This window comes from Neoarius graeffei, chromosome 22, assembly GCF_027579695.1.
Source record: "Neoarius graeffei isolate fNeoGra1 chromosome 22, fNeoGra1.pri, whole genome shotgun sequence".
Taxonomy (NCBI): Eukaryota; Metazoa; Chordata; class Actinopteri; order Siluriformes; family Ariidae; genus Neoarius; species Neoarius graeffei.
The window spans coordinates 12,223,297-12,237,655 of NC_083590.1; the positions used below are offsets into that span (position 1 = coordinate 12,223,297).

At 45.6% G+C, this 14,359-nt stretch overlaps 1 protein-coding gene across 6 annotated transcripts in view; it reads left to right on the top strand.

The window, feature by feature from the left end:
- LOC132870646 (NACHT, LRR and PYD domains-containing protein 12-like) overlaps window positions 1-14,359 on the top strand; it is a 426,251-nt gene that overhangs the window by 66,138 nt on the left and 345,754 nt on the right. For all 6 annotated transcript variants that reach the window (XR_009651160.1, XR_009651159.1, XR_009651161.1 and 3 more), the window contains exons 10-12: window positions 6,664-6,837; window positions 7,290-7,463; window positions 9,020-9,193. Coding sequence is in view for 2 of the 6 variants with exons in the window: in XM_060904396.1 (XP_060760379.1) it covers window positions 6,664-6,837; window positions 7,290-7,463; window positions 9,020-9,193 (522 nt within the window). In the remaining 4 variants the exon portion in view is untranslated. The remainder of the gene's footprint in view (window positions 1-6,663; window positions 6,838-7,289; window positions 7,464-9,019; window positions 9,194-14,359) is intronic.

Genomic DNA, 14,359 nt, shown 5'->3' on the forward strand with positions numbered 1-14,359 from the left:
TAAGCCTCAAGAATAAAAAGGCTAGATTGGACTTTGCTAAAAAACATCTAAAAAAGCCAGCACAGTTCTGGAAGAACATTCTTTGGACAGATGAAACCAAGATCAACCTCTACCAGAATGATGTAAAGAAAAAAGTATGGCGAAGGCGTGGTACAGCTCATGATCCAAAGCATACCACATCATCTGTAAAACACGGTGGAGGCAGTGTGATGGCTTGGGCATGCATGGCTGCCAGTGGCACTGGGTCACTAGTGTTTATTGATAATGTGACATAGGACAGAAGCAGCCGGATGAATTTTGAGGTATTCAGAGATGTACTGTGTGCTCAAATCCAGCCAAATGCAGCCAAACTGATTGGTCGGCGTTTCATAATACAGATGGACAATGACCCAAAACATAAAGCCAAAGCAAGCCAGGAGTTTATTAAAGCAAAGAAGTGGAATATTCTTGAATGGCCATGTCAGTCACCTGATCTCAACCCAATTGAGCATGCATTTCACTTGTTAAAGACTAATCTTCAGACAGAAAGGCCCACAAACAAACAGCAACTGAAAAACCGCTGCAGTAAAGGCCTGGCAGAGCATTAAAAAGGAGTAAAAACAGCATCTGGTGATGTACAGGAGTTCAAGACTTCAGCAGGGGTGATAGCGTTCCGGCGCCGCGCCGGATTTCCGGTGTACCGTGGCTGGGGGGAAAAAAAAATCTAGTTCGCCCATTGTCCTGTGTCATTCTGAGATGCGCAGATAGACAGTAAAGGGAATTCGCATGATATGGAACTAGTGGGGAAAAAGTGCCGTCACGGCACGAATTAGACCCTCCGAGGGTCTAATTTGTGCCGTGACGGCACTTTTTTCCCCACTAGTTCCATATCATGCGAATTCCCTTTACTGTCTATCTGCACATCTCAGAATGACACAGGACAATGGGCGAACTAGATTTTTTTTTTTTTTCCCCAGCCACGGTACGCCGGAAATCCGGCGCGGCGCCTGAACACTATCACCCCTGCTTCAAGCAGTCATTGCCAACAAAGGGTTTTCAACCAAGTATTAGAAATGAACATTTTATTTACAATTATTTAATTTGTCCAATTACTTTTGAGCCCCTGAAATGAAGGGATTGTTTTAAAAAATGCTTTAGTTCCTCACATTTTTATGCAATCATTTTGTTCAACCTACTGAATTAAAGCTGAAAGTCTGAACTTCAACTGCATCTGAATTGTTTTGTTCACAATTCATTGTGGTAATGTACAGAACCAAAATTAGAAAAATGTTGTCTCTGTCCAAATATTTATGGACCTAACTGTATGCTGCCGGGGGCATTACGCCCCTGTTAGGGTCTCCCAAGGCAGACAGGTCCTAGGTGACAGGCCAGACTAAGAGCAGTTCACCAAAACCCCTTATGGATAACAATCTATCAAGGACCGTGACATCACCCGGTATGGCGCAACCGGGGCCCCACCCTGGAGCCAGGTCCGGGGTTGGGGCTTGTATGCGAGCGCTTGGTGACCGGGCCTTTGCCCACGGGGCCCGGCCGGGCTCAGCCCGAAGCGGTGACGTGGGTTCACCATCCACAGAGGTAGCTGTAGGGGGTTGGTGCAGTGTGGATTGGGCGGCAGTCGAAGGCAGGGACCTCGACGACCTGATCCCCGAACATAGCGGCTAGCTGTTGGGACATGGAATGTCATTTTGCTGGGTGGGGGAAAGAGCCTGAGCTTGTGCGAGAGGTTGAGAGGTACCGGCTAGAGATAGTCGGGCTCATCTCCATGCACAGCTTGGGCTCCAGAACCCAGCTCCTCGAGAGGGGCTGGACTCTCCATTTCTCTGGAGTCGCCCATGGTGAACAGCGGCGGGCTGGTTTGGGCTTGCTTATAGCTTCCCAGCTCAGCCGCCATGTGTTGGAGTTTACCCCAGTGAATGAGAGGGTTGCCTCTCTGTGCCTTCGGATTGGGGAGAGGGCTCTTGCTGTTGTTGGTGCCTATGGGCCGAATAGCAGTATAGAGTATCCGGCCTTCTTGGAGTCCCAAGGAGAGATATTGAGAGGTGCTCAGACTGGGGACTCCATTGTTCTACTGGGGGACTTCAATGCTCACGTGGGTGATGACCGTGACACCTGGAGGGGTGTGATTGGGAGGAACAGCCTCCCCGATCTGAACCCGAGTGGTGTTTTGTTATTGGACTTCTGGGCTAGTCACAGTTTGTCCATAATGAACACCATGTTCGAGCATAGGGGTGTCCATTAGTGCACGTGGCACCAGGACACCTTAGGTTGGAGGTCAATGATCGACTTTGTTGTCGTTTCATCTGATCTCCGGCCCTATGTCTTGGACACTCGGGTGAAGAGAGGGGCTGAGCTGTCAACTGATCACCACCTGGTGGTGAGTTGGATCCCCTGGTGGAGGAGGAAGCCAGACAGACCTGGCAGGCCCAAACGTATGCTGAGGGTCTGCTGGGAACATCTAGCCGAGCACTCTGTCGGGGAGGTCTTTAACTCCCACCTCCGGGAGAGCTTCTCCCAGCTTCCGAGGGAGGCAGGGGACATTGAGTCTGAGTGGACCATGTTCTCTGCCTCCATTGTCAACGTGGCTGTTCGGAGCTGTGGTCACAAGGTCTCCGGTGCCTGTCGTGGCGGCAATCCCTGAACCTGGTGATGGACGCTGGAAGTAAGGGATGCCATCAAGCTGAATAAAGAATCCTATCGAGCCATGTTGGCCTCCGGGACTCCTGAGGCAGCTGACTGATATCGGCAGGCCAGGCGTGCCGCAGCTCAGGCAGTTGCGGAGGCAAAAACTCGGAACTGGGAGGAGTTCGGTGAGGCCATGGAGGAGGACTATCGGTCGGCCTCAAAGAAAGTTTGGCAAACCGTCCAGCACCTCAGGAGGGGGAAGCAGTACTCTGCCAGCACTGTTTACAGTGTGGGTGGGGAGCTGTTGACCTCGACTGGGGACATTGACGGGCGGTGGAAAGAATACTTCGAGAATCTCCTCAATCCCACCGTCGTGTCTTCCATTGAGGAAGTGGAGGCTGATGACTCAGAGGTGGACTCATCCATTACCCAAGCCTTAGTCAGTGAGGTGGTTTGCAAGCTCCTTGGTGGCAAGGCACTGGGGGTGGACGAGATCCACCCCGAGTATCTCAAGTCTCTGGATGTTGTGGGGCTGTCTTGGCTGACACGCCTCTGCAACATCGCGTAGCGGTTGGGGACAGTGCCTCTGCAGTGGCAGACCAGGGTGGTGGTCACTCATTTTAAGAAAGGGGACCGGAGTGTGTGCTCCAATTATAGGGGAATCACACTCCTCAGCTTCCCAGGGAAAGTTTACTCCAGGGTACTGGAGAGGAGAATTTGGCCAATAGTCGAACCTCGGATCCAGGAGGAACAATGTGGTTTTCGTCCTGGTCATGGAACACTGGACCAGCTCGATACCCTTCATAGGGTGCTCGAGGGTTCATGGGAGTTTGCCCAACCAGTCCACATGTGCTTTGTGGATTTGAAGAAGGCATTCGACCATGTCCCTCATGGAATTCTGTGGGGGGTGCTTCGGGAGTATGGGGTTTGGAGCTCTTTGCTAAGGGGTGTCTGGTCCCTGTATGAACGGAGCAGGAGTCTGGTTTGCATTGCCGACAGTAAGTTAGACCTGTTCCCAGTGCATGTTGGACTCTGGCAGGGCTGCCCTTTGTCACCGGTTCTGTTCATAATCTTTATGGACAGAATTTCTAGGCGTAGCCAGGGGCCGGATGGAATCTTGTTTGGGAACCACAGGATTTCATCTCTGCTTTTTGCAGATGATGATGTCCTGTTGGCTTCTTCAAACCAGGACCTTCAGCATGCACTGGGGTGGTTTGCAGTCGAGTGTGAAGTAGCTGGGATGAGAATCAGCACCTCCAAGTCCGAGGCCATGGTTCTCGACCGGAAAAGGGTGGCTTGCCCTCTCCAGGTTGGTGGAGAAGTCCTGCCTCAAGTGGAGGAGTTTAAGTATCTCGGGATCTTGTTCACGAGTGAGGGAAGGATAGAGCGTGAGATCGACAGGTGGATCGGTGCAGCCTCCGCAGTGATGCACTCGCTTTACCGGTCCGTTGTGGTGAAGAAGGAGCTGAGCCAAAAGGCGAAGCTCTCGATTTACCGGTTGATCTACGTTCTGACTCTCACCTATGGTCATGAGCTTTGGGTAATGACCGAAAGAACAAGATTGCGGATACAAGCGGCCGCAATGAGTTTCCTTCGCAGGGTGGCTGGGCGCTCCCTTAGAGATGGGGTGAGAAGCACAGTCACTCGGGAGGAGCTCGGAGTAGAGCCGCTGCTCCTCCACATCGAGAGGAATCAGCTGAGGTGGCTTGGGCATCTCTTTCGGATGCCTCCTGGACGCCTCCCTGGGGAGGTGTTCCAGGCATGTCCCCCCGGGAGGAGGCCCCGGGGAAGACCCAGGACACGCTGGAGGGACTATGTCTCTTGGCTGGCCTGGGAACGCCTCGGTGTTCTTCCCGAGGAGCTGGCCGAGGTGTCTGGGGAAAGGGAAGTTTGGGCTTCCACGCTCAGACTGCTGCCTCTGCGACCCGGCCCCAGATAAGCAGTAGAAGACGAGACGAGACATCAGGCTTTTCTATAAAGGAAAAACATTTTGCGTTTATGAATGTTCCGTGTTCTTGAATGTATGCCACTATAGGAAGCATGGCCGACTGAAATATCTTTTCATACTTGTGTGGATTGTCTGGAATCTGGCAACATAAATATCATGATAGTGGGATAGCCTGCTGTATGCCTTAGCAATAATTTGTAAAAATATATCATGGACCGATAAAACTATGTAACATAAGCTACATTAGAATATCAGTCTGAAGTTGGAGACAAATTGTTGCTGTAATTTGCTGTTGCTGTAATTTCAAAACTGGATTACTTGAGAAAGGCAAAAGGCCCAGATGAATACTTTATACCATTCGAAATGGTAGGGACTACTGTTTATTCTGATGTGAAGTTTATGGTGTAAACTCAGGAGTTAGTGAAGTATTGCGCTGACAATAACAGGTGTGGAGATGGACACAGAGCTGTATGCAGAATATCATTCAATCTGATTTGAAATCTCATCATCTCTAGCCGCTTTATCCTGTTCTACAGGGTCGCAGGCAAGCTGGAGCCTATCCCAGCTGACTACAGGCGAATGGTGGGGTCCACCCTGGACAAGTCACCAGGTCATCACAGGGCTGACACACAGACAACCATTCACACTCTCATTCACACCTACGGTCAATTTAGAGTCACCAGTTAACCTAACCTGCATGTCTTTGAACTGTGGGGGAAACCGGAGCACGCAGAGGAAACCCACGCGGACATGGGGAGAACATGCAAACTCTGCACAGAAAGGCCCTCGCCGGCCACAGGGCTCGAACCTGGACCACCTTGCTGTGAGGTGACAGCGCTAACCACTACACCACCGTGCCACCCCTGATGTGAATTCATTAATGTTAATTTTATCGCAAACCATTTATTACAGTAACTAGTGGTAGCACTGTTGCGATTTGGATGCGTCTGCTGTATCCGGTTATTCCGCAGTGCCAAAGACATTACTGTTTCTGAAATGTGATCAGGAAATTTTACTGGGGCACAGCATATATATATATATATATATATATATATATATATATATATATATATATATATATATACACACTGCGGCACGTGGCCCAGTTAAATGGGTCTGGCAACGCCGATGAGCAGTGACATGGTAGAAATGATCTCAGGAATATAGAGTTTGAAAACTAAAATGAGACGTTAATGCCACAGAACTGATGCAATATAAAAAGACATAAAAATTAAAAAGGAGCTGAAAAGAACTTCCAATAAACTGAAACCTACAACAATCTTTTTTTTTTTTTAATAATAATAATAAATGTTAATAATAAATAATGTTCCAGTCCATCTCTGTCAGTGGTGATTGCTTTAAGACGACACTGGAAGCCCGGCTTCCCCTCACATTTCATTAAAATGCAGCAATGAAACGTTTCCCAAAGTGTCTATTTTATTCATCAGTCTTGGTGTCGTTCAATATTTGAGTGAATCAGATTGATGGAGTATCTCACTGCAATATTGCGCTGTTTGTTCATTAAACTCAAACTTTTTATTTCACCAAAGTGTCTATCTCGTCATTTTGAGCCCCGCCCAGACGCACCGCTTCACTGGGAGGGAATGGAGTGTGGGCGAGTGTGTTTTCACAGGGAAAGAAACATACCGGTGTTTATTGGACAATGCATTTGTTCATGTGTTTTTCTGGATGCACGGCTTCTCCTTATTATGACTGGCCACTCTGTCAAAGGGGCAGAACCTTATAACCAACTGCCAATCAATAAATCATTAAAGAACATGATTGACATTTCAAACCTAAACATATTGGAACCTGCAGTGGTGGAATAATTTGGCAATATTTCACATAAATTGTAAATCTGAAGTTCTGTTTGATTATTTGCATTAATTTCTGAAATTTGTTTCTGATTGTAACTCGTGAGCTGTAACTTCCTTCTTCTGCTCACAGCTTAGCTACTTCCTTGATACGGAATGGTGAAAAAAATGCCAAATCCATGGGAAAACACACCACCCCTCTAATTACAAAACACACAAAGCAAATCTTGATGTTCCATAAACTGAGGCAGTGAAGTGTGTGTTATTGTGTCTCTGCAGGTTGTGTGATTGTGGTGTCTCAGATGAAGGCTGTGCTGCTCTGAGTTCAGCTCTGAGATCAATCCCCTCACACCTGAGAGAACTGAATCTGACTGGGAATAAACTAGAAGACTCAGGAGTGAAGCGTCTCTGTGCTGGACTGGAGAATCCTCACTGTAAACTGGAGACACTGTGGTAAGATCATCTCTCTGAGAGTCACAATAACTCACTAAAGCAGCAGTTAATAGTTGTATACAGTGTTGTTTATCAATTAAAATTTTCTTTAAGTGTAAAACATGCAGAACAAATATATTAGTCATGAAGTGATAATTTCTCCTCAGAATCATTTTTACTTTAAATAAATGTCTTTACAATTAAATATGTGATCATTAAAAATCCAGTCAAGCAGAGATAAATTCTACAAAACCTGACTTCACTTAAACCTTTAAATTATTGACTTTTTGCTGAATCATTTGCACCTCGAGTAAACTTAATGTCAGTAACAGTGGTAATGTTTGAGTCATTATTAATAATAGCTTGTGATTGGTGAAGAGAATAGAGACAATCCAACATGAGACATCATCTTCACAACCACTATTACACCAAGATGAAAATCTGTTGAAGTGTCTCTCATTGTGTCTCTGCAGGTTGTATGATTGTGGTGTCTCAGATGAAGGCTGTGCTGCTCTGAGTTCAGCTCTGAGATCAAACCCCTCACACCTGAGAGAACTGGATCTGACTAATAATAATCTGGGAGACTCAGGAGTGAAGCGTCTCTGTGCTGGACTGGAGAATCCTCACTGTAAACTGGAGAAACTGGGGTAAGATCATCTCTCAGAGTCACATGACCTGCTCCTCAGTCAGACCCATTCTCTAATAGTGAGACTGAAGCAGAGGTTTTAGGTTCATCATCAATGTCCTGAGGAGAAAGATTGTTTCTGTTCACTGCACACTGATGATTTGTCACAGAGAATTTTTTTTTAAGAAATTAAAGAAAAAATACTTCCAATGAACTGAAAATCATTGCAACAATCCTTTTTGTTGATTTTGAATTTTTCAAATAAGGTTCTTGTTGTTTAAAATGGTAAATAATCTTCCAGTCTATCTCTGTCAGTGGTGATTTGCTTTAAGACGACACTGGAAGCCCGGCTTCCCCTCACATTTCATTAAAATGCAGCAATGAAACGTTTCCCAAAGTGTCTATTTTATTCATCAGTTTTGGTGTCGTTCAGTATTTTAGTGAATCAGATTGATGGAGTATTTCACTGCAATATCGCGCTGTTTGTTCATTAAACTCGCACTGTTTAGTGGTGAACAGTGCAGCCTGTGTGAAAAGCCCCTGACACAGAGCTAACAGACCCCCACTGAAGCCTCTGCATCTATTAGTGTCTGTTAGGTGTTTGTGTACTCGCTGTTTTAATGGGCAGAAAGACGAAAGCTCATTGGACAACAGGATTTTAATGCGTCATTTTGAGCCCCGCCCAGACGCACAGCTTCACTGGGAGTGAATGGAGTGTGGGTGAGTGTGTTCACGGGGGGGAAAAAACAAAAACCATCTCAGTGTTTATTGGACAATGTGTTTTTTGTTTGTCCCGCCTGGATGCACGGCTTCTCCTTATTATGATTGGTCGATCTCTCAAAGGGGTGGAGACTTGCAACGAATTGCCAATTAGTAAACTGGGACAGAGCATGATTGACATCTCAAATCTAAACATACTGGAGCCGACAGTGGTGGAATGTGATATACTGAATTTGTAAATATTGCAAATTAATTCTAAATATAAAGTTGTTTGATTTGTATTAAAGAAGGTTCTGGGTTCGAGCACACTAGCCAACGAGGGCCTTTCTGTGCGGAGTTTGCATGTTCTCCTCGTGTCTGTGTGGGTTTCCTCTGGGTGCTCCAGTTTTCCCCCACAGTCCAAAGACATGCAGGTTCGGATAATTGGTGGCTCTAAGTTGACCGTAGGTGTGAATGTGAGTGTGAATGGTTGTTTGTCTCTGTGTGTCAGCCCTGTGATGACCTGGCGACTTGTCCAGGGTGAACCCTACCTCTCACCCTCAGTCAGCTGGGATAGGCTCCAGCTTGCCTGTGACCCTGTAGAACAGGATAAAGCGGCTACAGATGATGGATGGATGATTTGCATTAATTTCTGAAATTTGTTTCTGATTGTAACAACTGCGCTATCACTTCCTTCTGCTCACAGCTTAGCTACTTTTTGGGCTGAAACGACAAAAAAAAGGGGGGGAGACAAATCTCTATCACTCTCTCTCTCTCTCTCTCTCTCTCTCACACACACTTCTAATTTAAAGACATACAAAGCAAATCTTGATGTTCATGAACTGAGGCAGTGAAGTGTGTGTCATTGTGTCTCTGCAGGTTGTGGGGTTGTGGTGTCTCGGATGAAGGCTGTGCTGCTCTGAGTTCAGCTCTGAGATCAAACCCCTCACACCTGAGAGATCTGAGTCTGAATAATAATAATCTGGGAGACTCAGGAGTGAAGCGTCTCTGTGCTGGACTGGAGAATCCTCACTGTAAACTGGAGACACTGGGGTAAGATCATCTCACTGAGAGTCACATGACCTGCTCCTCAGTAAGACACATTCTCTAATAGTGAGACTGAAGCAGAGGTTTTAGGTTCATCATCAATGTCCTGAGGAGGAAGATTGTTTCTGTTCACTGCACACTGATTTGTCACAGAGAATTTTGGGGTTCTTTTTTTCAAGAAATTAAAGAAAAAATACTTCCAATGAACTGAAAATCATCGCAACAATCCTTTTTGTTGATTTTGAATTTTTCAAATAAGGTTCTTGTTGTTTAAAATGGTAAATAATGTTCCAGTCCATCTCTGTTAGTGGTGATTTTGCTTTAAGGCGGCACTGGAAACCCAGCTTCCCCTCACATTTCATTAAAATGCAGCAATGAAACATTTCCCAAAGTGTCTATTTTATTCATCAGTCTTCGTGTCGTTCAGTATTTTAGTGAATCAGATTGATGGAGTATCTCACTGCAATATCGCGCTGTTCGTTCATTAAACTCGCACTGTTTAGTGGTGAACAGTGCAGCCTGTGTGAAAAGCCCCTAACACAGAGCTAACAGACCCCTGCTGGAGCCTCTGCATCTATTAGTGTCTGTTAGGTGTTTGTGTACTCGCTGTTTTAATGGGCAGAAAGACGAAAGCTCATTGGACAACAGGATTTTAATGCGTCATTTTGAGCCCTGCCCAGACGCACGGCTTCACTGGGAGGGAATGGAGTGTGGGCGAGTGTGTGTTCACGGCGGGGGGGAAAACATCTCAGTGTTTATTGGACAATGTGTTTTTTGTTTGTCCCGCCTGGACACACAGCTTCTCCTTATTATGATTGGTCGATCTCTCAAAGGGATGGAGACTTATAATGAATTGCCAATTAGTAAACTGGGACAGAATATGATTGATGTATCAAACCTAAACATATTGGAGCCTACAGTGGTGGAATGTGATATTTACTGAATTTGTAAATATTGCAAATGAATTCTAAATATAAAGTTGTTTGATTTGCATTAAAGATGGTCCTGGGTTCGAGCACACTAGCCGACACACTAGCGAGGGCCTTTCTGTGTGGGGTTTGTATGTTCTCCCTCTGTCTGTGTGGGTTTCCTCTGGATGCTCTGGTTCCTCCACAGTCCAAAGACATGCAGCTTCGGATAATTGGTGGAGCTAAATTGACCGAAGGTGTGAGTGTGAATGGTTGTTTGTCTCTGTGTGTCAGCCCTGTGATGACCTGGTGACTTGTCCAGGGTGAACCCCGCCTCTCGCCCATAGTCAGCTGGGATAGGATCCAGCTCGCCTGCGACCCCGTAGAACAGGATAAAGCGGCTACAGATAATGGATGGATGGATGATTTGCATTTAATTTCTGAAATTTGTTTTTGATTGTAATGACTGAGCTGTCACTTCCTTCTTCTGCTCACAGCTTAGCTACTTTTTGGGCTGAAGCGGCAAAAAAAAAGGGGGGGGAGACAAATCTCTCTCTCTCTCACACATACACACCTCTAATTTAAAGACAAACAAAGCAAATCTTGATCTTCATAAACTGAGGCAGTGAACTGTGTGTCATTGTGTCTCTGCAGGTTGTGGGGTTGTGGTGTCTCAGATGAAGGTTGTGCTGCTCTGAGTTCAGCTCTGAGATCAAACCCCTCACACCTGAGAGAACTGACTCTGACTGGGAATAAAATAGGAGACTCAGGAAAGAAGCTGCTCTCTGCTCTTAAGGATGATAAACATTACAAGCTACAGATACTGAGGTGAGTAATGACACTTTTTACCTCAATGTCGAATAAAAAGATGAATTTAACCTCATTATCATTTTTCTTTAATGACCGGGCCATGAAATGAAACCAGTTTTAGAAATTTTCACTGTGTTCTATTTATTCCGACTTTTTCCTCCCAGTTGTCTTTAATGCTGTTTGTTGTTCAGTAAAATTGATTTAAAATTCATCTGAAAGCAGAAGATGGAGTCAGTCAGAGTCTCCAAAATGTCCCGTCTGAGTGCATGAGAGTGATTGTAAATGAACACCTCGTCTCCTTGTGACACCCTGCTGTCTCTGACTTCATCCTGCTGCTTTTGTCTGAATAAGATGATCTCGGCTTTTCCGTTCCTGATCAGCAGCACACTTCTCAACTCTCCTCAAAACTCAGTAAAATGATCATCTTTAATGCCACACTGCCACAAATATGTGATTTAAGGAGCCACTTGACTCACTCTGACACTCCTTCCTGCTCTCCACCTCCACACCGTGTCTTCTGTCGTTCCTGTAAAATTCTCCTCGGCTTCTTCTTAAAGTCTGCACTTAAATCTACATGTAGAACAAGAGATCAAACCCACCGCAGTGTGAGTTCCTGTTTAAAAAGCTCCAAAGCCTGTGATTGGATAAGAGCAGTGATGTGATGGGAAACGTCTGCTCACTTTCCTGTTAGATCTTGTGGAAGTTCTCGTTTGTTGGAGCTCAGTGTTAGAACACAGATATTATACAAGACTGAATAAATGTTGAATTAAATTATAAACAGGAGATAATAATGTTTCTCTTGGAGCAGAGATGATTCCATGCTGTTGGTCATGAAGTACCACAGTCCAGTGTGTGGGGATTAATCCAGATGTTTTTCTTTTATTTTCCAGTGTGTGATGAAGACTCTGGTGTTCCTGCATTTCCATGTTGGGGAACAGACAACACATTCATTGGGTGGCATGGTGGTGTAGTGGTTAGCATGGTCGTCTCACAGCACGAAGGTTCTGGGTTCGAACCCAGCGGCTGGCAAGAGATCCTCCGGGTGCTGCGGTTTCCCCCACAATACAAAGACATGCAGTTAGGTTAATATGGGACGGCCTTGGGCTGACGTGCCCTTGCGCGAGGCACTGAACTCCAGACTGCTCCCCAGGTGCTGTTAGCGTGGCTGCTCTGGGTGTGTGTGTGTGTGTGTGTGTGTGTTCACTGCTTCAGATGGGTTAAATGCAGAGAGGAAATTTCACAAGTGTGTGATGAATAAAGCTGTGCTTTCTTTCTTTCTTCTTTCATAAACATGTCAGTCATTTAGTTCGAACAAATGAAAGAGACTTGGAGATGTAGTCAGTGTGTGTTCATGGTGCACAGTGAATCAGACTGTACACAATTGCACACTGAATGTGGAACAACTTGTGATCTGCATGAAACTGCCTGGACCTCAGTCCCTTAAAAACCCTGAAAGAGCAGGTGAAAAAGCACAGGGACTCGAGCTGAACCCAGTCAGTTGAAGAGGGAGCTGAAATGGACAGGAACAGTTTCAGGACATTGGTGGGATTCTCACCTGACAGGATCCAGAGGTCTCAAAATTAGCTGGTAGGCAGCGGCAAATTGCCGTCTGTAGTAGGATTTGCCGCCGTCTATTTTTCACCAAGTAACAAAAAATATTTTTGTTTATATATCTGTACAAAACTGAGCAGCTATGTGAAACTAAGATTTAAGATCTAAATAATGGCCAGATACAAACATGTCCGTAGGAAATAGATGCAGTCGGTATGCTGCCGTGTGCTGTAACTAAGATGTAATCTGATTGGTTGACAAGGTGTTGACAATGTTTCATGTACTCTGATTGAGCCGCACTACCACATGGCGAGAAATGGTGACTAAGAAGCAGAGCGGTGCGTTTGATGCCAGGTTTTCAAAAAGGGATCGAACCATGGGTAAGTCTGTAATTTTAGCCATCACTATGATTCCTGAGTGAAATACGTCTTTGTATGGGTCCATTTATAAATGCTGATCAGCTAAATATTAAATTAATATATAGATTTAGGCACTGCCTAAAAGTGGAGCTCCCATCTGTTTCTGGGTTGTAGAATTTTCTTGTATCCTAGCCAGTCTCTTTTGTTTTATTTCTTTACTGGCTAGCACTGGCCACTAGGCGGTGTGTATGACTGGTAATTACTAACACTGGCCACTCGGCGGTGTGTATGACTGGTAATTACTAACACTGACCACTAGGCAGTGTGCATGACTGGGGGTACACGCACAAACCACAAAAAATCGACTTGATGGGTTTACCATTTTTTCTTAGGTATGGTGCTCCGCTGAGCTCTGCTATAAATATTGATCATGGTGGCACGGTGTAGTAGTGTTTAGCACTGTCACCTCACAGCAAGAAGGTCCTGGGTTCAAGCCCAGCGGCTGGCGAGGGCTTTTCTGTGTGGAGTCTGCATGTTCTCCCCGTGTCCGCGTGGGTTTCCTCCGGGTGCTCCAGTTTCCCCCACAGTCCAAAGACATGCAGGTTAGGATAATTGGTGACACTAATTTGACCGTAAGTGTGAATGTGAGTGTGAATGGTTGTCTGTGTCAGCCCTGCAATGACCTGGCGACTTGTCCAGGGTGTACCCCGCCTCTCACCCATCATCAGCTGGGATAGGCTCCAGCTTGCCTGCGACCCTGTCAGACAGGATGAGCGGCTACAGATAAGGGATGGGTGGATGGATATCGATCGCTATCCCATTATTGTATACAGCTTGTTTTAGGTCAAACTCTGCATGCTTGGTGCATTGACATTGTTTACATCTTGACTTGCGATGGAATGCAATGTATCCTTGTAGGGGAGTCACATATCAAGACTTGACATCTGTTATGCAGTTAATGTTAACGGTAATCATTAAAATTATAAATGAGTTTATACGTATTTCAGGGTTCCTGCTGGAGCTCGTCCCTGATGAATATAATCCATGTCAAAAAATGTTTCCCCCCCCCCCCCCATTTTACCAATGAGCTCACTATATAGTCCTGTATATAGTAATCCCCTATATAGTGAGTAGGGAGTAGTGAACGAGTAAGCGATTTTACCCAGAAGGAGAGATTTCTTCAGAAGAAATTACATACAAACATCATGGAAAAAAGTGTCACTTAACATTCAAGTGAGTTCAAATTTTAGCTTGTTTTCGGGAAAATCAGACGTTCAGTTCTCAGTGCTAAAGGTGAACATGACCATCCAGTTTATCATCAGAGAAAGGTGCAAAAGCAGCATCTGTGATGGTATGGGGGGCATCAGTGCCCGCAGCAAGGGTGAGTTGCATGTGTGTGAAGGTACCATTTGATATACTGGGATTTTAGAGAGGCATCAAGGCAACATCTCTTCCTGGGAAGTCCATGTTTATTTGAGCAGAACAGTGCCAGGCCTCATTCTGCACGGGCTACAACAGTGTGGCTTCATAGATGCAGTGTGTGT